Here is an 11,745-nt window from a genome sequence, read left to right as displayed (position 1 = left end):
CTGCGGCTGCATGCATCTGGGTATGTACGGCATTTTTCAATTCTTCCGGCCAGTGCACTTACAAATAGGCTGCCGCTCGCGACGACAGTTCAATTATTCTCACCGATTGTTGGTAGTGCGTCGCGGTGGTTTTGAGTAACACTGTTTAAAATTCAAAAACATTGCAACGAAACTCTGTTTTATAACTGTGGAATAAAACGGTGGACAGCAAGATGAGCTGAAAACGAGAATCTATAAACTGAAGGAAATAGATCAAAATGAAAAAACAAAAGTACGAAGAGGTCTGTTCATGTGAACAGTGTAATCGCTACAAATAAATGAAGTATCGAACGAGCAACATTGAAATAAAAAACCATAAACCATAAACATTATAAACAAACTGACAAAGTAATGCCAAGGAATTAATGCTCACGTGAACTAAACTAGAAAACAAGGAAACATACAATAATCAGACACAATGAGCAGACCAAAAGGTTCAAACGAATGAAATGAACAAACAATAAACGAGCAAATCAATTAAAAAATACAACAGACATAGTATAGTAAACAGCATAGTAAACAGAAAAACAAGGAAAAATAACAAAACTATAAGTAGTCAAACCAAACAAAAGTAAAATCCTGCAAAAGGACGCAAAACACGACCAACCAGCAGCAGAGCTATACGGACGGCATAATTGTTTATTGGACGGGCAGTTTACGGGTCCTTCACGTTGTCCCGCGGGTACTTTACAAGCTTTACCACAATAAAAAGGGTACCTTTTTGGGGGGGAAAGTTCTTTTTTCAGTTCAGTTGTTTTTTGTTCGTTTTCCTTTTCTTCTCACCACACTGGAGCCTTGGCTTGGCTGCGTTCAATAAATACACGATAAATATACGATCGATCGAAAAATAAATTAAGACCTTCTGGCGGGCGGGATTGGGTGCGTTGCTCCGTTATGGCAACCGGTGCAGCCGGTGACCCACCCCGGTTCTGGCGGGTAACGTGTTCAGCGGGCAGCGGGGTCCTCTATCCCACGTCCGGGGTGTGACTGATTTCGATCGCTTCCTTCCGGGTGGGGATACGGGTACGGGTGTTCTTGGTCTCCAAGAGTGTTGGCCCGATTAGACGGCCGGCTGCTCGTAGTAGTACCGGTACGGGTCGTTGCCGCGGACGGGGCGCACGAAGTACGTGGCCCGGCGGTTGTCGTGGCCGGTGTGCACCTGGAAGCTGGTCTCCTCGTGGTGGTCCGCCTTGAAGATCTTCTTGAGCGCCATAATACTGGCGATCGTGAGGGCCACCTTGCTGATCACCAGCGCCTTGAACGCGATCGCACCGAGCGTCTTCAGACCGATCGGCCCGGCAATGCCCATGGCGGTCAGCAGGGCCGCGATCACGTAGCGGCTGCCGTTCTTCTTGTTGCCACTTCCGCGCGCTTCGGACAGATCGAAGCTGATGGTGTGGCTCTTGAGGAACTGGTCGATCTTCCGCAGCAGCGACTGGTCCGTGCCGCTGAGTCCCTCCAGCGAGCGGGCATCCGACAGGCCGGCGATGGGCCCGTTGTCCGCCCCCTGCTCACCGGTGGACCCGCTGGTCCGCTGCTTAACCAGCGACACTCCATCGACCAGCTGGATCGAGTCCTGGAATGGGAAGCGAAGGCGATCAATGCCGGATCCCCGATTCCCCGGTCAGAGTCCCGTCTTACCAGGTCGATCGCCCTAGAGATGGTGGTCAGGGCGCGCTGCTTGAGGCACTCGCTGAAGTCGCTGGTCTCGTGACAGTCATCGTAGACCTTCTGCAGGACGCAGATCTCGCCACCGAACCAGCTGCTGCTGGCGCGCCACGAGCAACCCCCGGCGGTGGCCGCCGCAAAGCTGGCGGTTCCCAGGGCCACCACAAGCAGGAGCTCCGCGATCAGCGTTCGGTTACACATCGTCTGGCTGGCTCGTCTTCCCAGATCTCTCGGCCGGAAAGGACGTGAAAAGAACACTCTCGGTGGAACCCGCTGGGCGAACACTGACTGGATGCTACACCGCCGATAAGCAAACTGCGACTGCTCAAACACGCCGATTAGGACCAGCTTTTAAACGCGCCTCAATGCTCTGCTTACTGCTCCCACCGCGCTGCCGCTGGCCGACGACGAATTTTCCATGTGTCCATCTCCCGTTTTTCACCCACCTTGCTGTCCGGTGGGCAGTGCACTTGCACTTGCAGCGAATTCCATTCCGTTCAATTTGCTTACCGACCGCGCGGCCCAAGGGAAAATCGGAGCACAACATAACGAGCGAAGGGAGGGGTGGGGGGAGCTGCTGCTCCCCCGCATTGGGCCAACGGACTCCACGGCTGCGTGCAACGCCTCCGATGCCGAGAGGTTCCTGTGCCTCGGACCCGCGCTCCGTTTCTCCAATCAATCGCTCCACACGGTCCGACTCCTACACGCTATGCGATGCGCGGGCCCCGAAACCGGCCAGCGGCATATGAGTGTGTGAGAGGTACGGGAGGCAGCAGCAGCGCTGCCCACGATGCAGGCAGATTAATTCAATTACTCCCCACGCCTAACGGCCCGGCCACCAGCACCCGGGTGTGGTGTGCAGGCGGCGTGTCAACTTCGCCGCGAAGATTCGCCAGCGAAATTATGCTGCCCGAGTATGCGTTTCTCTCGCGCTGCTGCTTGCCAGCTGATTGCTGGTTCCGGTCGAACGAAGGCGCGCGGACCGCTGGTCGGCAGACTCGGACCGGCGGCTCGGTATCCGGCTCGCTACCGATACCGGTCAGGAGAAAGTGAGAACGCAGCTCACGGAGGAGGGTCTACCTTCACCCTCTAGTTCCGATCTCGAGCGGGCAATTGAGTGCACCAGAGCCTGAGGTGCTAATTCTACACCGCTAGAACCTGGGTAAACATACGAGAAACACCGAAGAACACAGCTAGCCCAATGCCCAATGCCACACAGTGACACTTTGCCCGTTTTTTTGCAGAGGCCGTGTTACATTTGTTCATCGCGTGGTCCACTGATCACCACGGAATACAACGGGGGAAGCGTCAAGGGAGAGAGCAGATGCGCTTGTTTGACCGCAGACTACAACGGTTAGTGTGTTTCGGTTGTAGTCAGTGTGAAATCAACGGCCATGGTTTGCGGACGCTTTTGCTTTCACCCGTTCACCTGTTCACGGTAATAGCTCAATTCGTTTCGAGAACTGTGGCTACAATTCTGAGCCAAAAGTAACACGAGAACATAGCACGGACCGTGTGTAAAACATCGCCCATTGACCGATCGATCAAATGCCCCTAAAAGTAGGCAGTCCGTTAGCTTTCGGTTGCATGGGTTGCGGAGAATATTTACCGACAGCTTCTCCAAGTTTGGTGAAATTGGTCAAATGGTCATGCCAGTGTAAGGCTCTCCCAAGTGTTATCAGGACGCAGTGTGGCATCGTTGTTTAAGCTTATATGAATTACTTGAAGACTACGCCTATGTGTAGGCAATCGGCAAACTCATCCTGTGATTTGACTTCTGCTTGAACGCCGTACAGTATGCAACTATCGAAACTCGCTTTTTATTGTTTCTTAATGTAGTTTTATTGAATTTTTACCTTTCTACAATGTGAATTTGAGCAATGTGTATTTTTTTTGTAATCTGTTAGTACGGACAGAGTCGTATTATCGTATCGACAGAGTCGTATCACCAACTTGAATTATTTTTCGTTCGTGGTTCCGATGAAGAAACCGATGAATTGGTACAGCTCAGACGCTGCTTGAAATATGCAACGTGCAAACCTACAATGCAGAAATATTTAACGTAATATTAGGCAATGTATATAATAGAACATAATTAAGATATGTTTATAGAAATGAGGATATAATTATGATGAGCTTTTTAGAAGCTCTTTGGCCTCATGAAGTTATTAATATTGCTGCAACGTATTTAATTTCCACCTAAATGTCACTTCAAACTGATGATAATGAGATAAACGCGCAGTGCTAGTACACAAAATGCCTCATTAACTTATCTTTAAAACAAGCAAGATGCTCAACTTCGGTTGAATGTGGCAAAAATAAGTAAAGAAAACAGCCCCGAGGCAAACAGTTTCCACTGCTCGCAAGTACTCTGCTTGGAACTTTATCACCGAGTTCGGGTTCATAACTCGAAGGATAGGTCATGATTTGTTTCGTTGCGCGTAGCAGTTGTTTTAAAACACGGAAAAATCAATGTTCTGCTCACTCGACACTTCCTAACAGACCGGCAGCATCCTGACACTCCCAACGTACGTCTTAGTCTCGGCCGAAAAGATTATCTCGCAAGGCGCAAGGCGGGCGCTTCCGCCCCGGCCCGGGATGTGCGGTAAAAATATTACATATTCACATGACTTCGCTGCGCGCCCGAAACTCTGTTACGAGAGTGTGAATTTGCTGAAAAATTCAAATTTCCTTTTCCTCCGCTCCGAGCAGGGCTGCCGGGAAAGGGACTTTTCCTTCGATTTCCGCCTTCAATTCACGCCTCCACCCAAGACGGCCCGGCCCACGAGTCTTCCTCGGCCCCCGTTTCGCGGCAAACTGTGGCAAAAAGTGCCGGAAGAAAATTAAATTCACGTATGCTTCTGGGATTCTACGGGGCTTTTACGCCACATTTAACTCCGCACACTCCTCTCGATGGAATACACGATTTTCCCGTCTGCTGACTGCGCGGCGATCCTTTCCTTTCCTCTTTTTTTTCGCCGCCAAGGAATTTATAGCCCCGGGCGCAGGTTGGTTAGTTTAGGGTAGAGTTTTTCGGGTGAAAAGTGTTTTCATTTTCTATCGGACGAAAGTGATGATGAAGCGATGAAACATGAATCTTTTACCGGTCTTTGGGTCGGGCGAAAAAGAACACTCGCGACCATTGAGCGTGGTATGTTGGTGCCCCATACTCGAATTCGGGTTTCCGGTGGAGATGTGGCTGAGCCCATAGTTTACCAATTTACTAGTTTGGAATGTAATCGAAAGATGCGAAACGAAAAGGAACGGTACTGGTTTAGAAGTAGTAGTTTTGTTATGTTAAGAGAGATTGTTAATTTTGGTCGTAATTTTAAATATTTTTTAAAAGCATTTGAACGTTCTTTAATGCTCAAACAATTTTACCTTTCTATCGATTGTTAAATAAAACCTTCTTTCAGTTACCCTATGACATTTGTTTCATTTAATTAGATTGCTCAAATTGTTGCTTCGTCTCATTTTGAAATCATTTTCAACGAAGTTACCAAAACACCGAGACCGGTTGTACATTAATTTGCGTGCTAACCATGCTAATGCTTGCCGGTAGTTAGTGAACGCTTCTTCCGTCGGTCGTCCCGGTTGCCAACCTTCAGGGTGGCGAGTGTTTCATGTGTGCAAATCATAAGTGGAAAACTTCAGCCCTGCTCCAACGGTGAATGTCAAGGTCTAGCGATTCGTTGACAAAAAACCATTTCGCTCATTACTCTGTCGGGCTCATTAAGGAAATGAATTCCGTCCGAAACAATGCTGCCTAGTGCAGCGAACGGTGCAACGGTGTCTGCAACAGGGTACAATGACCGGAGCAGTTTACAATATTTAAACGAATCAAAACGTTTTTTAATGTCAAAAATATTCTACAAAATTTCAAATCTGTTTTAACACACGAAAGTAGAGCGTTCCGAATTTGGTACACTTTTGGTTCACAATACATAAATCACACCTCCGTGGCGGGTCGAAGGATAATGCTACTTCACTCCTCGGTGGCTTTTATGGTTAAAAAACCCGGTTATTCTTATCAGACCAGCATCGAGAGGCGAGGCTCACGGCGTCCCTTCGCATCCCTGCCGTTCGGTTCCGTTGATCCGTCGTAGCGTCTGCGAGAAGGATACGTCGTCCTTCGTCGTCGCGCCAGAGTTTAGCTCCTAATTCCGGTTGCCGCCAGGACACCGCAAGTGACGGAGCACGAAAGAACCCCTTTCCGTCGGGAAGAACCGGTCTCGAAACCGCAAAAGTGGCAAGGACGAAGCGAAAGGACCCTCCCGGAACGGATGAGGACCTTCCCTGTACCTGCGCAACAGGTATTTCCATATGTGCCACATACCTGTAGCTTCGTGTGCTTCACACTGAACCCCGCTGTATCCTTTCGTAACGTAACCTCCATCTCCCATGCTTGGTGCTGCCTTGGGCTGCGAACAGGATGAGCCCGGAAAATCCTTCCAAATCATATTACACGAAGAATGGGCAATATGTGATTTTTTATGGCTTTCGCTCGGAGCGAACCGGGGACCGGGCACGAAGAGGACCGAAAGGCGTCCCACTAATGGGCCCGGGCGGTGTCCGCGCCAAATTCCGGGATGATCCGGCGCCAGCCAGGATGCAGGTACGGCGGCCCGGCCCTCGCTGGCTGGCCCCGCAGGACTAAATCTCTCGCCGGTCCACTTGTGCACTTCACTTCACCGTATCATCACCGAAAGAACATTGATTTTCGCCATTGTTCCCATTCTGTTCGTAAATTAGCAAAACAAAAATAAACCACTCGAACGTGCGGACGGCCGAGCCCCGAGACGGCGTTGTCCTTCGGGGGACACAAACAGGAAATACCTTTGCGAGACGCAAGTGACGCGAAGCGAGGGCTGAGGGCGCTCTCGATTCTTCCCGGGGCAACCCTTGCGAAGATAGCCGAAGCCGATCGATATGCCGGCGACCGGCTTTGTGGGCGAGAAATAAGGACATTCGGTGCGAGGATGCGAGGCTGCGATCGAATCGACTCGACTCGCCCGGGCCTGTCTCACTCTCACAAGGTCACTGGTCCAATTCAAGGATATTAAATCGCTTTAAACGCCGATTCCCGCCAAACTCCGGCGGGACGAATGACCGATAAAAAGGAAGTGGCCGTCGTCGTCGTCGTCCTTTGCTGGGAAAAGGCGCGCAAAAAATGGCGCGAATTGTTGGTGTCGGTTTTTGCGGCTTCCTTCGAGAACGGAAAGTGAATCTATTCACAGTCGCGTCGCGCGGTACCTCAAGATGCAGGTTTTTGCTAAAGTCGCACCCGCATAGGGCCAAGGCAGAATGGTAGAAACACTACAGGACGTGGAAGGGCACGCAAGTTTGTGACTCTTGAAAATGGTGCGCCTGAACCGCCCGTCTAACGGGGACCGTGGAAAATCGATTTCGTTTTGTTTTTCGTTCCACTCTGATTGTCTTATTGAGGACCTAAAAGTGAGGTGTTACGTCCGTTACATTTGCTAAATTATTGGAAGAAGTATGCAAACATAGGCAGACATTGCCCAGTCTAGATCCTGTTTTGATATTATTTTGGAAGCATTAATAATGTAACATTCAAAATATCATCACACTAAACATTCGATGCCTAGGTAGAGACATCTCTCATTTCTAAACAAACTCACATAACCCAAGAGGTCAGCTTGTAAAATGTAAATTGAGTGTTGAGTCGTTTGGTCGGAAATAATCTTTCGTAGAAATAGAAACAGTAGTAACAAAATAAAGTACGAATTTCTACGCCTTTCCAGGTATTATCAAAGTAGACATAAGAGGTTTTTCTGATAAAAAGCTAAATGCCTGTTGAATTGTCTTGGAAGTCGTGGCTACAGTGGTCTACTGTGTAAAATGTGGCCCAGGAAATCGAAAGGTTCTTCTATATCGATTCATTAAAAGACACTTCTTTAAACATTTTAGAGAAGCAGTTGCATTCAATAAGCGCTGCGTTGTATCTTACATTTAAGCTTGATAGTATAAATTTGACATTTAGATAGTATAAATTTGACAATTCCAGTTCAATTAAAAATCTTTTCTCACCTTTGGAAGACTCTTTCCCTTTCTCAAAGACTTTTTTTTCTGTTAAGAAATGTCCCCTTCGTTGTGTTTATTGTTCATTGTTCAAAAAAGGAACACAACATCCGTGAAGGTAACGCATGATGAACGCATTTGTTGAGCGTAAATTATTCTTTAATTTAGACGGAGATTTAGTTTTTAAACACAAAAAAAGTTCGTTATATTTGACATTGACCCAAGGCTCGGGCTTCAACCGTTAAGCTGGTGCTACTACTGTTCGAGTATTGTGCTATTAGTCTCCCGGTGCCCACGAAGGCGCAGAAAAAGCGGTTCCTGTGAATAATTGGACCATCGTCGTCCCATCACCAACCGGAGACCCGCGACGCTCGCTGTATGCCACGCTGTTTCTCACTCTAATACATCATACATTTTATTGCACATTCTCAACAGCTCCCCCACACATATATTTGAAGTGGGAAGAAGCATAAGAAGAAAACGGGCGCAAGTTAACTAACCCGTCCGGCCCGCCCGCCCTTTCCATGTTCCCGCGGCGTGTTGCTTGCTACACATTTTGACCAAAATACTTTCGAAAACAAGGCTAATCAGTTATCATCATTAAAATTTTTAATATGGGAACCAACGGGTCAAACCGTGGCGCCCAGCTTGACCACTTCATCGGCTCGGATCCATGACCCTCGTTGCCTTGTTTTTCTTGGTTGTTTTTTTTGCTTTGGTTTGGCATAACACGCACTGTCCAGTCCGGTCATTATTTTTCGGCATTTCTAGATATATTCTGGGCAGCCGCGCCGTGGCTAACAATTAAACAACATTTTCCCATCGTGCCTCGGTGCGAGTAGAGAGGTCTGTGGCTGATAGCTGGGCTTCATGGGCTGGCCACTGTGGCCAGCTTTCACGACACTTCACGCAGCTCACATTCGCCGTACGTTCCAGTTTCGGCTCCGCAGAGGTCCACGTCTTTAACAGGTCCGTTCACAGATAAACATTAGCGGAGGGAGAGCATTGGCCATTGTGCCAGTGTCAGCACCAGCAGCGGCTAGTGCCAGTGCATGATTTTTCGGCGAGGGTTATGTTGCGCTGCGTATTGTTTTCACGGAGAAAAATCCTCCCACCAACCCCGAGACAGACACCCCGAGCGTGCAGATGTGTCGCGCCTTGTGGGGCACATGTGAACAGTTCCCGCGCGGAGGAGAAGGTGTGATGCTTTTGTGTGATGCTCGCGGCGCGGCAACGCGGCGGTGCAATAAACCTTCGGACCTTGGGCCATAGCATAAATCATCCATTCTGACGCAGCGTCGCGAGGCTATCTTGCGAGATTTCGAGTGCATTCATTGGGAGTGGCCCCCAAAAAAGGGGGCTTAATTGCCGTGTACTGAACCTGGGCCGGTGTATGACCGTCCGTCCGCGTCTGTTGTTGCTAACCTCCCTGTGAATGGTGGCGAAGAGGAACCTCGGTTAAGTGAAAAATTCTTAGCTCAATCGTTCGTTGCTCGACAAATGCAAGTTCTTAGAAGAAATTTGGAACTTCTCCAAAAGTTGCGCCAATCGGATAGTAAACTTGTCTGGTTGAAGATTGTTTTAATGGATACAGATTTTTAGAACAATATATACGAAAACGATTCATCCGCATAATTTCTGAACTGATTGATTGAATCGTTTCGTTAATGTAAGCCATATGTTAGTTAACCTTTTTTTCACTGCACTACTTTTGTTTTACAGTGTGAGGAAATATTTGGTTTGTGGAAATCATTGGTAATAATTAATAATAATAAACTCATCATTAATAATAATACCATCAAATGTCAACTTTTTTGCCTGTAAATAACGTTTTGCGGGGATCGTTGCTTTTCTGCTACCTGTTGAAGAAAACTGAATCGCATCAAAAAATGCTTGTCGAGGCTTACGGTAATCGTGCTTTTGGAAGATCGCAGTGCTTTAAGCGGTTTGAAAAACTAAAAAATAGCGATTTTGACTTAACAAGCAAAGGGCGTCGGAGGACTCTAAAAAAGGTTAAGGACGCTGACCTACAGAAACTTTTGAACGAATGTGACACGCAAACGCAACAACAATTCGTGGACCAGCTAAATGTGTCCAAATACTCCATATTCCTACGTTTGAAGCCTCTGGAAGATTCAGAAAATGAGAAGATCCAGAATAGATTGGAAGTTATTAGTTCTGGATTCGATTGGAGTTCTGTAAGATGTATAGATCCTTCATACTTAATTGCGTGTCAGCATTGCTTACAGACTTGAACTCAAAGAGCAATTATGTTGATCAGTAACATGATTTCAACAAAACCGTTACATCATCCTTCAGTTTGGTTCATCCATCATATACCTAAATTAGAACACTTTTAATGCTCCACATATATTACTCTCACGTACACGTCAGCAGTCGATGAAACGGACTGTATCGCCTTGTTAATGACGCTGCCAAATTTGCTCGGAATCGGGAATTAGAAAACTCGGAGCCTCCACTCACCGTGGGGCAAACTTTATGATTAACCGGAGCGCATAACGCAACCGCCAATGGCGGCCATTTACAACAATCCCTTGCACACCATCATCACCATCGAACAATCACGGCCGGCCGCACCGAGCCTGGGTTGAAAGGTGAATGTTTTTCCTTTTCCGCATTTTTCCGGCGCCTTTTGCGGCTGATAATTGCAATCGACCGCGGGCCAAAGTTTTTCCCGGCCAGGGAAATGCGTGAGATTTGGCGCGCTGGCGACAACCGACAAATGGCTGCAAATTGGAGAAAGGCTGCGCTGCTTAGGAGGACTCGCGCTCGCTAATTAAAAGCTGGCCCGAGCGTACGCGGCTGGCTACGCGGGAAATGGCTTTCATTTTACGCGGTTCACTAATTGCCCGAAAATCAAGCATTAGAAGGGTGGCGGTGGGTCAGGAAAATAAACGCGCAAACGGCTGAATATAGCCGCGGTTTGGGCGAAAACAAAATTACGCACGGCTCCACGGGAGGAGATACCTGACCTACCTGATGGGAAACGGAACTCTCGGTGGGGGGGACCGGAAAATGGCAACCAGAATGCGTATATTTTATTCAGCGCGCGCGACAAATAATCTAAATTGATCGGTGGTGTCCGTTTCTTGTTGTCCGAAGCCCACCATTTGTTTGGGTCCCGGTAATTGATGGGCCAGCGTTTTTATTTGCTATCTGTTGAGTAATAGTCAAACACCGCGACCGTTCCGTATCTTGAAGTCCTTTATTATCGATCACGAAAGAAGCGATCCGAAAGAAGCGATCCGAAAGAAGCGATCCGAAAGAAGCGATCGAAAGAAGCGATCCGAAAGAAGCGATCGAAAGAAGCGACTCAAAATTAGTCCGTCTGGTCCGGCGTTTCGCTTATCACTCCTGGTTCTTTCGTAATGCCAAGAGTGTCCCAGAGAGTGTCGACCGATGATCCTACCTCTCTCACTCGTGAGTCGATCGGTGATCATCTCTCTTGGCTCGTACGCGGGTCTGCAGCTTGTTTGCAGCCTGGCATGCAAGCAGCCTGGCATGCAAGGCGGCTAGCTGGCTCTACCAATATCGGCGGCTATTGGTAACACTATCTTCATTAGCTCTTTATGCGTGTCCAGCAGGAAGCACAGGTTAGGTTTTATTCACACAGTTTTACTTTAATTTCCATAGCTCATTCCGTAAATGGCTGGCACGACATTTTCACCGACCAGAGTTAACGTATGTGTCGGGAGCGCTTTAAAATTCTCCCCACCGATCGATACGGGTCGAGAACTCAAGGACAGACGTTCAGTCCTACGCACTCCTCGCAGCTGACTGTCTAATGACTGCTCGATATTCCATTCATCACGCGATTACATCGAATCGCATTATCATTACGGACGGAACTCCGACAGAAGATACATCCTCTCATCGGGGGCCCATGTGAGTATGTGGTGTTGGCGATAATCACATGTCGTCTCGCCACACACACACACACACACGAGATTAGCAACGAGCGGAAACATTCTTCGG

The 11,745-nt window shown here is 48.1% G+C and overlaps 1 protein-coding gene across 1 annotated transcript; it reads right to left on the bottom strand.

The window, feature by feature from the left end:
- Positions 1 to 1,099: 1,099 nt before the first annotated feature.
- Positions 1,100 to 1,908, bottom strand: LOC128268332 (uncharacterized). Its single transcript, XM_053005390.1, has 2 exons — positions 1,681 to 1,908; positions 1,100 to 1,615 (listed from the first exon to the last, which is right to left on the bottom strand). The coding sequence occupies exons 1-2, from the start codon at positions 1,906 to 1,908 to the stop codon at positions 1,100 to 1,102; spliced, it is 744 nt and encodes a 247-aa protein (XP_052861350.1).
- Between the last annotated feature and the right edge of the window lie 9,837 nt (positions 1,909 to 11,745).

Source organism: Anopheles cruzii, chromosome 2 (assembly GCF_943734635.1).
Source record: "Anopheles cruzii chromosome 2, idAnoCruzAS_RS32_06, whole genome shotgun sequence".
NCBI lineage: Eukaryota > Metazoa > Arthropoda > Insecta > Diptera > Culicidae > Anopheles > Anopheles cruzii.
Note: the sequence above shows the minus strand (reverse complement) of the source record. Positions and strands in the feature narration are given on the sequence as shown.

Excerpts from the sequence above, each read along its gene's own strand:
- LOC128268332 (XM_053005390.1), bottom strand. The coding sequence starts at position 1,908 with ATGTGTAACCGAACGCTGATCGCGGAGCTCCTGCTTGTGGTGGCCCTG. Across the intron at positions 1,616-1,680 it reads TCTCTAGGGCGATCGACCTG|GACTCGATCCAGCTGGTCGA; the intron begins GTAAGACGGGAC and ends TTCCCATTCCAG.